This window comes from Etheostoma cragini, chromosome 20 (genome assembly GCF_013103735.1).
Source record: "Etheostoma cragini isolate CJK2018 chromosome 20, CSU_Ecrag_1.0, whole genome shotgun sequence".
NCBI lineage: Eukaryota > Metazoa > Chordata > Actinopteri > Perciformes > Percidae > Etheostoma > Etheostoma cragini.
The window spans coordinates 9,589,869-9,605,061 of record NC_048426.1 but is presented as its reverse complement, the minus strand read 5'-3'; the positions used below and the strand labels follow the sequence as shown (position 1 = coordinate 9,605,061).

The following is a 15,193-nucleotide window of genomic DNA, read 5'->3' as shown; positions in this document are numbered from 1 at the left end:
CATAATGTATTTGTTTGTCTTTTAAAGCAACGCTAGAGAACTTTTCCTGCTTCGGTCCTTCCCACAGGTTGGAAGCGGTATTGTTTGTTACATTACATTGTCCAGTTCATTCAAACTGAAGATTTGCTACTCGATCTGGCAAACTTGCATAATGTAATGTAATGGACCATTAGACTGTATACATTAGAATTAATAGGGTCTTGTATTTTCTCTAGCACCTGCTATCAAAGTAAAACCTAGAGCTGCTGAAAAGAAGAAAGGTATGCGGCAGAAGTGTGTTTCTGTAGTGCTTTAGTAGCTTTTACCTTAACATGTGGCTGCTGACCAAATGATCAAAACAGTATTGTCCAGGACATCATCTCAAGTATAATTTCAAAGACATGATTATTTTGGCAATGCATGTTTTTCACACAGCTTTATTTTTTTTATTGGGACTAAAATAATGCCATGAAGATATAAAATCCATCTGACAAATTGAATTCCACCATCATTTAACAGAGCGTTGTCCTTGTTATGTAGAGACCCATTACACGTTTAATGCAAATGACTGTAAGATGAGCTAATGAATTACACTTTTGAATATTCCCCAATGATAGAGGTTCCTGATGTCCCTAAACCCAAACCAAAAGACGCAAAGAAAGGTAAGAGCATGCTTTAATTATTATGTTGTCAATTGTTAAATCCTTTGTAAAATTAAAGTAAATCTGATGTTATTTAGCAGTTTAGATGCTCAGTAACCTAAACTTTAGATGTTGTGCACATGCAAAATTTCAGATGTTCAGGTGTAAAACACATAAAAGGTTACATGTTAAAAGAAGTGTCACATAATACAAACTGATCTTCATATAAACCTTAAACCTTAAATGTCATCAGAGGCAGCTCCAAAGGATCCCAAGAAGGAACTAAAAGAGCGACTCAAAGCCAAACCTGTAAAACCAGGTAATGCAAAGCCGCCCATAGAGTTATACAGGGAGCATGGCTAAAAAGTACTGTTGTGATACATAGACAGTTTTTTTGAAAGTACAATATTTGTAAAAGCATAAGAAGTGCTAACTCATCGAAGATCCCAAGACAGGCCCGACCGGAGCCTAAAGAAGGCATTGCTACGTTTCTGTAGGTTATTATTCTTTCTACTGTTTAAAATGATGTGAAACTGTTCATTCGGCTTTGCCTTTTATTCCAGACGCTGGACCCAAAAAGGCTGTAAGGAAGATTAAAGTAGAGAAGCAGGGGGTTGCGTCTCTTCTGAGGGAACATCTTAATGTGACGAAAGCGGGTGAGATAATACAGCATGTAGATAAACCGACCACAGTGACATTTTGTCCTTGGTATTGATGAATTTTGCAGTGACACAGCTTACACCCAGTTATTAAAATAGAACAAAAGAAAATAAAACTGCCGAAAATGATACTATCGGTCACTTGATCATATAGCTCAAAATGAACTATGTTTCCATGTCTTTAATAGTTTTCAACTAAAATAAAATTGCAATCACAATATGTTAACAGTATTTCATGTTTTAGCAAAATACAGCAGACTTTACCAGCAATACAGTGCTGTGTAAAACAAAGTGAAATAGAAACATGTTGCATAATCTCCTTTTCAGCTGATAAACCCACGAAAGCCCTAAAGGTGGAGAAAGCCGCGAAAATGCAGCTAGTTCCTCTCCTGAAAAAGGAGTATGTGAATGTTCTAAAAACAGGTGAGTGACCGGCCACACTCTGTGTCACCATCATGTCAACATAAAGCTCCGTTGTGTAGGATCATAATCCAAACATCTTGAAGAAGTATCAATCTCACATGCTGTAGAAGTGATAGATTGAATTCCAGCAACCATTATATGTTGAATGTGAACCTAAAATAGGATTTTTTTTTTTTTAATTTAATTTTCTCCAATAATAGAAGTTCCTGACATTTCTAAGGTGAAAGCCAAAACAGAACATGCTAAGAAAGGTATAAGCATGCTTTTCTTCCTTTGTGTCCATTGTCAATTATTGTAATTTTGAAACTCTAATGGTTTTGTTTTGCCGGTTAGCTGTCAAAGCTCTCATTTAACCTGACCATTCAAGAAAGAATGTTTGCTGACACATAATAATGTTTGAGCACATAATTATCATATTATTCTGTTTATTCATATATAACATCATAATTTTCCACCAGTGGCCCTTCACAAGGAGCCCAAGAAGGAACAAAAGGAAAAGATTGAAGCCAAAGCCGCCAAACCAGGTAATGCAAAGTTGTTGATGCCAAAGTCTGGAAGCTAAAAAATAAATAAAGCTGAACCACTGGAAATCCTTGAATCAACAACTTTATATTATCCATCCCATTAATATCAGTGAGGGTAGGTTAAATAACATGATTTGGCAAAATGTTGTCTTTTCAGGCACCAGGGGATTTAAATCAGCAATATACCAAAATGACCAGATATTCAGTTTAAAATGCAGATGTTTTTAATGTAATTTAAAAAAAAAATAACAAATCAAAAGGCAGAGCTCCGCTAACTGTGTGCACTCTTTTGTGACACAGAGGTTCCAAAGGAGAAGACCAAAGCGGCTCCTTCTAAGAAAGGTAACCCACATTAGAAGTTTATGAAGTTGTTTTCATCACCAAAGGTCAAATGATTATTTCACAATAAAAAGAAAACTATCGTGCTGTAAGAAACATTGCGCCAATGTCACGCAGAAGCTGTTGTTCAAAAAGAAAAGGCCAAACCAGTCGTCTTGAAAAAAGGTAAGCTATGTTATATTATTATAAAAACATAATAAACTAATGTGGAACTACAATTACTGTGTTTGATTTTATTCCCAAATTTCTGCTGACAGAACAAGAGGAGACTCCCAGAAATGTCTCTCTGGTTAAACAGCAAGCCAAAAGAGTGCCTTTGAAAAAAGGTACACCATTTTGGTCTGTGTTTTATTGGTTTCACATTCTTGTACAGTTTCAGTGAATTGGGGCAGTGATCCTAAGCATACACCCATTTTTGTGTGTGTTTTTTCAGAAGTCAAAGCACCCAAAGAGAAAGTGAAGGTGGTTTCTGCAAAGAAAGGTATGGCACTTTTTTTTATCAAATATTTTTATTTTATTTATGTTTAAACAATACAACAGACAATATACTGGGACATAGAAATAAAAAATAAAGAGATACACAGAGAGGACAGACCGGGAGGGGTGAAGACTTAACAATAACACAGCAGAGCTTGCAGCTCACCAGCAAGGGTATGGCACATTATAAATATACATATAAAACATATAAATATAAACTCAAAATGTTCATGACCCTGAAGGGGATTTGGTTTTGCATAACAAACATATGTTATATGTTACCTTTAGCATCCGAGGTGTCAAACCAGAAGCTTAAACTAGCTGTGACAAAGAGAGGTGAGCCATAATTTTGAATTTAGCTTTATTGTTCCAATTTGTCATTTTATTGTCTGGAATGACAAATCTAAAATCTCTTTCCACAGAACCCGCTCCACTCAAGACAAGGCCAGCCCGTTTTGTCAAAGGTGAGGACACTAAATGTTTATTTTTCACGTTTAAATTTCAAGCAATTGATTTTCTCACTGATTGTGTCTTTCCTACAGAAGCAGAAGTACCACAAAAAAATGTCACAATTACAAAGGAGAAGGTGAAGGTTGTGCCACTGAAGAAAGGTACATCTTTTTATTTACAATCTCTTTACAATCTTTACAATCAAATTTATCTTTAACATTTTTCACATGCTCACCACTAAAGTATGCCTTTTATGTGCTTTAGTCAACGGTATGTATTAGCACACTTATACTGTTGACCTATTTGATCTTTCATAGTGCCTGTAACTCCAAAAGAGAAAGTAGAGCCAGCACCAATACAACTAGTTGCAGCAGTGATTAAACCAGTTTGACCCACTAAATATCATTCATATTCATACCTTCACGTGACATGTATATAAGTTACATTATTATTATTTTTTATTTTTACAGTGTACTTCAAACAATACTTACATTTTCAGTGCATAGACGAAGTGCAGTTGTAATGAGCTACATTAACATGGACATAAAGTTCTATAAACAGACAACTGAACTGATATTTTTATGGTTGTTTTTTGCTTTAGGAGCTGAGGTTCTCAAGGAAAAGAAGGTCAAGCCAGTCCCTTCCTCAAAAGGTTTGGATTGTGTTTGGTTTTCTTCATTTATTCTTTTTATTTTGAATCTGGTTGCAGATTTGCGATTTGTTCTTTTTGATTTATTACTTAACTGTGTATATAAGAATTAATGTGGCCATGTATTTTCTCTTGCACCTGTTATTAAAGCAAAACCTAGATCTCCTGAAAAGAAGAAAGGTATACGTAGCTGTTAACATGTGGCTGCTAATTAAATGCTCACACATACTTCATGTTTTATTGCCGCATGATAATAACACAGCTTAAAACAGCAATGTGGAAAATACAACCATGAATTACATCTCAAAGATGTTGCGGAAACTACCCCAAATTTGTTTTTACATAGTGTTGTCATGTTCATGTTTGAACTAGAAAATGGATATGCCTTACTGTAAAATGACAAATCTGTGAATGAATTGGGATTTCCTGAAAAATACTTAGAGCTGAAGAACTTGAAATTTTGGAGATGCATGTTTTTCACACAGAAGAAATGGCATGCTTAATCTGAGCTGCTTTGCGTAGGTGTGAAAGTGGCCTAAAAAGGCATGCAGCATTTCAGATTCAGAGTTATTGTGACATTTCCCTTTGTTTATTTACAGAAGCTGTTGTGAAAGAAAAGGCAAAAGTCTCAAAGAAAGGTGCTGATTAGTTGTACTTCATGTCCAATAGAACATTGTGTGGGTGCATTTTCCACAATTACAAGATCACCGTTATAGTTTCAGTACATCAGCTGTCACTTATCAAACAGCCAGAATCATCACGCCACTTGTTTTTCTTCTGTCTCTTTAGAACTTGAGGAAAAGCGGGTTCTCGACAAAAAAGGTAATGTAGACACAATCCATATTCATTTGGCAAATCTTAACTATTCCTAACACAAATCTTCTTTTTTTACATCCAGCACCTGAAGTTGCAAAAGAGAAGCCTAAGCCAGCTCATGAGAAGCGAGGTAAATATTTGGTTAAAGCAGCTACAAATTCAGAGGCAAGACATCATATATATCGGCCTATATTTAAAAAAGAAAATCATGATCTAATTTTTTTTTTCTTCGTTTGAATTAGCTCCTTCTAAAACAAAGGATGAAATCAAGAAGGAAAAGGTCAAATCCCTTCTAAAGACAAAAGGTAGCAGGCCACTGCCATCTGATTGCAGATCATCTAGTTTTATATAATTATCATAGTGTTACTTCAGAAACTATAACCAAACTAGATAACAGAGCTACTTTCTGAGTTACTTGCATTCTTATTTACTCAGAGCCCAAAGTTCCAGAGGATAAACTCAAACCAGCTCGTGAAAAAGGTACAAAAACAACATACTTCTCACATTGTCACGTTTAGTGGCAAATGAATAAACTGAATAGAAAACAAATCAGCTCTTTGTGTCAGTTTGGCCACTTCCTTTAATGTGTTGTAATTATTTAGTAAGCATTGTCACAAATAAACATTTATTAACATGAACAATTTCTCCCAGCATTGTTGAGGAAAAAGGCCAAACCAGCTCATGTAAAGAAAGGTATATTAGTGGTGCTTCAGTAGGAGTAATCCGTATAACACAATTGTGATTGTGTCACAGTGATCAAGTCCCAAAATACAGGTCATTGCATTCTGTAAAAAGCTTGGATTGTGATGCTCAGAAGAGAAACAAGCATTTTGCCTATGAGATCTACAACACGTTTAGAGTGCGATTTCTCTGCTGCAGCTCCATAGGCAAACAGCTGTTTCTATCCAGTGATGCTGAGACGCACTGAATGCTTCTTCAGACAGGAGTAGTTGGTAGATCTGCAAAGCACTTCATACACACATTTTGTTACTTTCTAAAAGACAGACAATAAAGAACTGAGATGCCAAAGCAAAGGCCGTCCACCAAGCATTAACAATGTGTTGTACGGTTGAAATGTGTGGAATGTATCTGGACGCTTCATGCCCTTTGCCCAACAGTAGAAGATTCCACTTAAAAAAAATAGAATAGTAATATGAGTAATAATAGAAAGTGAATATGAAACAGGCATTGCACAGAGCCCTAAGCATCAAAAGGTGACAAACCAACACTAGTTAAGTGGTTTTCCAGAGCACACTTCAGATCATTGTTTTTGCAGATAAGCCCCCCCAAAAAAGGTTCAGCGATGTAATGCGATGTGTCTAACACTAATTACAGCTTTTTAGATGTAGTGTAGATTGCTTATGCTCTGCAAGATGCTTTAAGTTTTTAAAAAATCTAATTTTGTTGTGGTAAGGCTGTAGCTCCAACTGCAATAAGCATTGCTGGAAAATCCGCTGAGGGGAGCCGCCTTGATGAATGTTGTATTCTATTTTCTTAGCATTTGTTATTTTTTGTGTCTTCTATTGTATCTGTTTCATTTCATTTTATTTTTTGTGCTTTTTACTGTAAAGTACTTTGGTAGGCCTCGGCCTTGGAAATGTGCTATATAAATAAATATGACATTGACATTGACATTGACATTGGCAGATTCTGATCTTAGTTTTACTTTTGCAGAAATGGAGACTCCCATAGAAAAGGAGAAACTCGCTGCAGTGAAAAAAGGTACAGTGTTTGTCCGTAGACTCTGGTCGATCCCCAGTCCAGGCTGGGCTCATCTGTGGGAAGTTTGCATGTTCTTCCAGACTTTCTTTGACATACTTTAAGTTGATTTTTTTTTTTGACGGTTTTCAACATGCTATACTATGACTTTTTTGACATAATATACCCTGACTATTTTGGACATAATATACAATTACTTTTTGAATTACTGTTTTAGACACATTTGATTTGTTAGGATGCTGGTTCTGTGGTTAACACTGCTGCCAGTACATAGGTCCTGCAGACCCTTACTCCCAATTTGATCCCCAGTCAAGGCAGGTGTACTCTGTGTGGAGTTTGCTTGTACTTCCAGACTTTCTTTAACATACTACACGTTGACATTTTTAAGGATTTGGTAGGACGGTGGCTCTGTGGTTAACAATACAACCAATCAAAAAGCCTGGGCTCTTCTGCGTGGCTTTCATTGGCGTACTATACATTCACTATTCAGTGAACGTTGTTCAGTGAATGTCTTTTTTCAATATTCAATACTATGACTTTTTTATCACTTTTTTTCGACATACTATACAATGACATTTTTGACATGCTATACTATGACTTTTTATATATTTTTTCGACATACTATAGTATGACCTTTTTTCAAAATGTTGACTGTTTAGAACACGTTTTATTTGTTTGCATGGTGGCCCTGTAGTTAACTCTGTTACCAGTTAGTACTCTGGCCCCTGGGTTGATCACAAGTCACGACTGGGCTTTTCTGCGTGGAGTTTGCATGTTTGCACATTTTAATGAATGTTTTTGACATATGACTTTTCATCACTTTTTTTGACATTATATACTATGACTTTTCATCACTTTTTTTGACATTATATACTGTGACTTTTCATCACTTTTTTGACATACTATACTATGACTTTTTTAAACACTTTTTTCAACTGACTATACTGTGACTGTTTTAAACATACAAACCGCAGTTGGACAGTGGCTCTGTGGTTAATGCTGCTACCATGAAGAAGGCGCTGCAGACTCGTACCCCTGGTTTCATCCCCAGTCAGGACCAGACGTTTCTGTGTGGAGCTTGCATGCTCTTCCGGACTTTCTTTGACATACTACATATGTTGACGTTTTTAATGAACGTTTTCGACATACTATACCATTACTTTTTTATCGCTTTTTTCGACGTACTATACTATGACTTTTTTATCGTTTTTTTCAATATGCTATGCTGTTAATGTTTTAAACACATTGTATTTGGTGGGATGTTGGCTCTGTAACACTGCAACCAAAAAAAAAGCCTGGGCTCTTCTGTGTGGAGATTGCATGTTTTTCCAGGCTTTCATTGGCATACTATACATATAGTATTTAATGATATTTTTTTTTTACATACTAGGACTTTTTTCAACATACAATAATGTGACGTTTATATCACTTTACAACATGCTATGCTGTGACTTTTTTGTCACTTTTTTCAACATGCTACATTTTGACTTTTTCCACAGTAATTTGTTGACAGGTCACGGACATGAGATGCTTTGACTTTTTTTTATATACTATACTATGACTTTTTTTGCTATACAATACTATGACTTTTTCATCACTTTTTTATATTCTATACTATGACTTTTTCATCACTTTTTTTGACATAGTATACTATGACCTTTTCCACAGTGTCTTTTTTATCACTTTACAACATTTTATCGCTTTTTTCTACATGCTACATTTTGACTTTTTTATTACTTACTATTCTATGACAATTTTGACATGCCATACTTTGCCTTTTTATTGCTTTTTATAACATGTTATACAATGACTATTTTGACATGACGTGACTTTTTTGAAAAAACTAACTATGACTTTTTGACAGTGACTTTTAAATCACTTTACGACATGCTACACTGACTTTTTAATCACTTTTAACAACATACTATACTATGCCTTTTTTGACAGGCTAAACTATGACTATTTTATCACATTTTTCAACATACTATACCATGACATTTGTATCACTTTTTTCGACACTTTTTCAATGTTGAATACTGTGACTTTTTTTGATATACTATACCATGACTTACCACGGCTTTTTATATCACCTTTTTCAAAATACTATGCCATGACTGTTTTCAACACCTTTTATTTGGTGGGACGGTGGCTTTTTCACCATGCTTTTCTATGAATCATTAACAAAAACTTCATGGCTGTATTATGTCAGACACTTAGCTTAGGGTGATAAGAGAGAATTTTGTAGACAGAAGGTTGAGTAATCAACTTTTACATGTTTCATCAAGTTTTGAGGGCCACTATTTCCTAAGTGACAGAGACAAATTTGCCAAAATCATGAATTTTTCAGATGGCTTAGTCATAAGAGAATGATTAAAAGACGGAAGGTTGAGTGATCAAATCCTAATATTCAGTAAATTTTCAGGTCCAATATACTAAGGGTAAAAGACAAATATGATGAAAACATAAATTTGTGGATCAGGTTAGTATAGGTCCGTAAGAGAATGACTGGAAGACAGAAGGTTAATATTTCAAATCTAGACCTACTTCACATGGATGAAGTATTCAAGTAGATAAAGAGAAAAGATTTGTACCTGTCAGTCTCTTTCCCAACTGTTGGGTTATGTTGAAGAGATAATTTAACTTTTCAACAAAATATATCATTACTTTTTGCCCACTTTTCCTTTGACATGCTATACTACGACTTTTTAATCACTTTTTTCAACAAGCTATTCTGAGGCTTTTTTTGACATACAATACTATGACTTTTTTGACATTCTGTTCTGACTTTTTTCAAGACTTTTTTATCAGTTTTTTCGACGTACTATACTGTGACTTTTGTAGATTCTATACCATGATATCTTTCGACATGCTATACCATGACCTTTTAATCACTTTTTGTTGACATTCTATACTAAGTCTTTTTTGACCTTCTATGCTATTCTATGACTTTTTTCAACAATTTTTTCAACACATTATACTATGACTTTTTCGACATGCTATACTTTGACTTTTTTAACACTTTTTTCAACATACTGTACTATGACTATTTTGCCATGCTATACTTAGACTTTTTTATAACGCTTTTTTTGCAATTCTATACTTAGACTTTTTTTTTGACTTTTTTTTGACATGCTGTACAATGACTTTTTTTGACATTCTATACTATGACTTTTTTTTAGCATACTATACTATGACTTCTTGACATTCTATACTCTGACTATTTCGAGACACTATACTATGGCCTTTTTATCACTTTTTTTTAACATACTATACTATTACTTTTTCGACATGCTATACAATGACTTTTTTTAACATACAATCCTATTACTTTTTTAACATTCTATACTGACTTTTTTCAAGACATTTTATCAGTGTTTTTTTTACATACTATACTATGACCTTTTTACATTCTATACTATGACTTTTTTCAACATACTTTACTATGACTTTTTTGACATGCTATACAATGAGTTTTTTAACAAATTTTTTCAACGTATCACACTATGACTTTTTCGAAATGCTATACTATGACTTTTAAAACTATTTTTTCAACATACTGCACTATGACTATTTCGCCATGCTATACTATGACTTTTTTTATAACATTGTTTTCGCCATGCTATACCTAGACCTTTTTATGACGTTTTTTTTTACATGCTGTACAAGGACTTTTTTTGACATTCTATACTATGACTTTTTTTAGCATACTATACTATGACTTCTTGACATTCTATACTTTGACTATTTTGAGATGGTATACTATGGCCTTTTTAACATTTTTTTCAACAGACTGTGCTAAGACTTTTTTAGCACTTTTTCCGACATGCTATACTAAGGCTTTTTATACTATTTTTATACTATACTACTACTATGACCTTTTTGACATTATATACTGACTTTTTTCAATACTTTTTTATCAGTTTTTTGAAATACTATACTATGACTTTTTTACATTCTATACTGCCATTTTTATTGGACATACTATACTGTCTTTTTTGACATGCTATACAATGAATTTTTTGACATACTATACTAATACCTTTTAATCACTTTTTGTTGACATACTATACTAGGTCTTTTTTGACCTTCTATACTATGACTTTTTTGACAATTTTTTCAACACATTATACTACAACTTTTTTGACATGCTCTACTATGACCTTTTTAACACTTTTTTCAACATACTGTACTATGACGTTTTTTTCGACATGCTGTACTATGACTTCTTGAAATTCTATACTCAAACTGTCTATTTTGAGATATTATGACCTTTTAATCACTTTTCGTCAACATACTATACTAGGATTTTTTTATTACTTTTTTTGACATACTAAACTATGACTTTTTTATCACTTTTTTTGCAATACTATTACTTATTACTATAAAACTTATTACTATAACATGACTTAATCAACACACTATACTATGACTTTTCCGACATGCTTAACTATTATATGACTTTTTTTGACAGACTATTTTATGATTTTTTTTCAACATACTATGCGATGACCTATTTAGACAAGCTATACTGTGACTTCTTTGTTTTTTTTACCTGCTTTACTGACTTTTTTCTCCCTTTTTCCGACATACTATACCATACATGTTTTATCTTTTGACCTTTTGTCAACATAATATTTTTTCAACATGCTATACTATGACTCTTTCGACCTGTTGTACTAGACTTTTAAATTTATTTATTTTTTAAATCACTTTTTTCAACTGTCTATACTATTCCTTTTTTTCAAGTTTTTTTGACATACTAAGACTTTTTTGACATTCTATACTATGACTTTTTTTGACATACTAGACTATGACTTTTTCAACATGCTATACTATGACTTTTTTGTCACTTTTTGTTGAAATACTATTCTATGACTTTTTTCATCACTTTTTTTGTATACTATGACTTTTTGTTTTTTAAGAACCATTGTGACCAGACATTTTACAGTACACCTGCTACTGTAGATCTGAATTATTCATGGGCAAAAATAACCTTATTCTTTCTTTTTTTGGAAAAACCAGTTGACAAGAAGGCAGCCAAAGAAGATAAAACTAGAGGTACAGTGTGCAATCATTTTTGAACATTAACATCAAATCAGCAAAATCAGCTGAATGTCTGTGAAATCTTTGACTGATAATAGTTATGAATCTTGTGTTGCTATTTACAGAGGACAGAGTTCTCAAAGAGATACAGGCGCCAGCAAAGAAAGGTATGACTGTTTGTTAAGCAGCTTAAATCTGTATTTTGAGTAATAAACTTTATTTACACACAAATAAATGCTCTTTTTGCTGTAGAAAAACCTGCTGAGAAGAAAGTTGCCAAGGAGGAGAAAATAAAAGGTATTTTACTGTGTAGCTAAGCTCCAATTTTGTGTAATATAACACTGTATTGTTTATGGTTAACACTGTGTTTTTATTTTGATAGCAGAGCCTTCTGTATCAGACAGCTTTCAAATGGAAGGTAAGTACAAATTCTCCTCTCAGAACCGAAATATCGCATAAGTGTGCAAATTGCATGCTCCATCGTCTGGATGCCAGAGAGAGGTGAGGAGTGCACTGAACTGTACTGTATGTTGAACTGTCCTCCACAGAAGAGCTGCCCTACTTCCAGTGTTTCTTTGTGGACGAGGACGAGGCCCAGTTTCCTTTCTACGCCTTCTCACCGCTGCACATTTGAAGCTTCAGTCTGAATCCAGTCTGAGGTCTACAATTAAGTCAATTTTACTGATAATGACACAGTCACGTCACACCCCGCACCGCTGAAACGCAGCATGCTGTCCACTGATGGTCTTCAAGAGAAAACCCTGGACAGCAGAGGATGAGGGGTGATCGGATGTGATGGACCTACTTTATTTTACTTCCAGATTTGGTTGAGCTCTCATACCAAATACATGCAGCTTGTGTCATTCCTTTTAAGTTTTTTAATTATTATTTTATTGTTTTTGAAAGGTGGATATAATAAAAATGATGGAACAGTATCATATATTACCTCTGTGGATCATTCATTTGGATCCTCACAGCAACACATGCAAATAAATAAAATGGTGTGTTTTTTTAAGAAGGAACATAATGTTATGAACAGACTACAAACATGGCCACAATTGCTGATTCAAGGCGGACAAGGGTTCAATTCTCACATTTACTTGAAAAGAGGTTTGTGCAGTTATCGTATTTACATTTTTATGCACCATCATCTGTGTAATTTTACATTTTTCTTCACTGCATTGTAGTTGGCAATTTTTCTAATCCTGACCTTCCTGCTATTTAAAGCCCTTGAACAAACAATTGAGCATTTATAGCGTTTGTGCATAATTCCAATATTCTTGCTATTGTTTCAGTCATTTTAAGGAAAGCTTGTTCCTCACAAATATCCCTCTATCTTCAGAAAGGAAAGTTTTTTCTGTTTCTGTCTGCTATGTCTGTTATTTGTAAAAAAGGAATGACCACGCACTGTATATGAGAGCTCCCAAACGAAGAGAACAGAAACATTACCTTTAAAGTCTTATTAAATGGCCGACATGCGCACCCGCTCCTCATTTTGACATCGGTGCTAAAAAAAGCATTGCCTGCACTGTCAGAATGAGGTTTGAGGAAACATATACTTTTTCTACCATCAAGTATTACGTTTATTCTAAAATTGGACGACATGTTGGAAAAGTTCTTTTCCCAGCTGCTAACTCTGGTCCGATTCTTTAACTCAAGGCATTGGAATATAATGCTACTTGTTTTAGTAAATGAGAGGACAGTAAAAGTAGGGCACATGTGATGGATCTTTTTTGATAGTCAAAAAGGATGTGGCTAACAGTAATTTCTTGATAGACCAAAACACAACGTCACTAACTTTGGTCAGTGGCTGTTTGTCTGTGTGCATAACATAGAAACATGATATATTGTATCAACCTTTTGAACAGGTTCTGAACATATATGCCATGATGTTGATGCATAACCTCTTTTATTTTATTACATCTTATTAACTGTGTAAACAACCAGTTACTGGATTCATACAGATTATGAATATCCTGTGCACGTGATGTACAGTATGGGATTTCAGATTGATTTTTAATCACGCACTTGAAATCTCTGAAGAATGATAGAAGATGACAAGTGAGCTGCATGAATCAGCTTGTCTGATTTGTCAACCTGAATGCAGTTGTTAACGTGATCATGTCAAAGTTATTTATCCCATGGAAATGAAACCTTTATATCTTTGATCATATCTGCACAGCGTTGGATTACTGTCTAAATTGATGCTGATGGGGTCACATGTTTGGGCAGACGATTTCAAATGTAAACAAATTTATTTCACAGCGTGTACCAGCTGTTGTTTACAAATTGCTCTTTACATTATGCTCCACATGCTGCATAGAAGACAGGTAATTCAGTTTGTGGCATTACTCAAGTCTACTCAAAAGTAAATCCACTTATCATTTTATTTTAGAATATCGCAAATGTTGTAGGTGTACAGTAGGTTTTGTTTTCCCAAATGACAGTGCACTGTCTTTGAATATTTATTTTGCGTTATTGGATTTTGGTAAAAATATGGTTGCTATTATGACAACATATATTTTGATTCATGGTGACAAAACATGAATATTTGTTTCAATTGTTAAAACTGAATTGTATCTAAAGACTCCCTTTAACCAGGTAAACATGTGCAATACATACATTTTTTTAATATCTCAGTGATCAAACACTGTATGTTTGTCTGTTAGTCCTTAAATAAAATGTGCATGATGTGTGTTTTTTTTGTTTTATGCTCACAAATGTTTTTTGTGATATTTTTCCCAACTTTGAGAATGGCAACATTAAATACTTGAACTATGAATCAGAACTGACATTTGTCTCTCAATGCTTTTGTACAAGTACCATTAATCTTTAAAACAATCTCATTGCACATAGTTCAATAAATGGAGAAAAATTGTTGTATCCTCTTAACCATTACCACTGAAACACCTCATTGCAGTTAAATCACATTATAATTTTTCAATTCAACACATGCTTGTGTAAATTAACAATTTGACATTAAACCATAGCAACACAATTGTTCCTTTTGTAAGTCTTGTCTTGCTGTAAAGGTGCCAACCACAACACTGTATGGCAACATGTTGTGGTCTATGTAGTCTCAATATTAACGTTAAAACTAAGTACATAAAAATAAAGCACAAAACAAAAACAAAAAAGTAATTATTGAAACATTAGATGTTATTTATGCCTATATATTTTATACAGTTTTGCACGTAGGAGCAGGTTTTTCCGTCCAGATATTGTAAATCTTTATATCATCATCTGTGATGAAGGTTGCCTAGTGGTGATGTTATGATTTACTCCAAGGTATTGTTTTTCAATGAATAGCTAAAATTAACCAATTTTCTTGCCCTCTTTCATTGTTTTTCATTCCAACATATTAAAAAATGTGTCAGGGCTCTATGTGGAACTATAAAAATACTGAGTCCAAATTCTCCCAGTGCAACCCCACCCACCTAAAAAAATGGATTGACTAGCCACCAACCAAACTCT

General features: G+C 34.0%; 1 protein-coding gene across 11 annotated transcripts; it reads left to right on the top strand.

The window, feature by feature from the left end:
• The first annotated feature begins 173 nt into the window (after window positions 1-173).
• On the top strand, window positions 174-14,504 carry LOC117936123 (neurofilament heavy polypeptide-like). 11 transcript variants are annotated; one of them, XM_034858917.1, is made up of 28 exons: window positions 174-260; window positions 597-641; window positions 874-939; window positions 1,184-1,274; window positions 1,605-1,702; window positions 1,903-1,953; window positions 2,161-2,226; window positions 2,527-2,568; window positions 2,683-2,730; window positions 2,823-2,891; window positions 2,999-3,046; window positions 3,331-3,378; window positions 3,465-3,506; window positions 3,585-3,653; window positions 4,094-4,144; window positions 4,277-4,321; window positions 4,741-4,779; window positions 4,931-4,963; window positions 5,040-5,087; window positions 5,200-5,262; window positions 5,393-5,437; window positions 5,609-5,650; window positions 6,632-6,679; window positions 11,699-11,734; window positions 11,845-11,886; window positions 11,972-12,016; window positions 12,102-12,137; window positions 12,268-14,504. In XM_034858917.1, the coding sequence occupies exons 5-28, from the start codon at window positions 1,651-1,653 to the stop codon at window positions 12,351-12,353; spliced, it is 1,194 nt and encodes a 397-aa protein (XP_034714808.1). In that variant the 5' UTR covers window positions 174-260; window positions 597-641; window positions 874-939; window positions 1,184-1,274; window positions 1,605-1,650; the 3' UTR covers window positions 12,354-14,504. The 11 variants fall into 11 exon arrangements, with proteins under 11 accessions (XP_034714808.1, XP_034714809.1, XP_034714810.1 ...); XM_034858918.1 differs by having other exon boundaries at window positions 1,184-1,276; window positions 1,607-1,702; window positions 2,686-2,730; XM_034858919.1 differs by having other exon boundaries at window positions 1,184-1,276; window positions 1,607-1,702; window positions 12,105-12,137.
• Window positions 14,505-15,193: the final 689 nt, after the last annotated feature.

Coding starts and splice junctions, on each gene's coding strand:
- LOC117936123 (XM_034858917.1), top strand. CDS start 1,651: ATGCAGCTAGTTCCTCTCCTGAAAAAGGAGTATGTGAATGTTCTAAAA. Junction 2,731..2,822: donor ACCAGTCGTCTTGAAAAAAG/GTAAGCTATGTT, acceptor TTCTGCTGACAG/AACAAGAGGAGACTCCCAGA. Junction 4,964..5,039: donor GCGGGTTCTCGACAAAAAAG/GTAATGTAGACA, acceptor TTTTACATCCAG/CACCTGAAGTTGCAAAAGAG.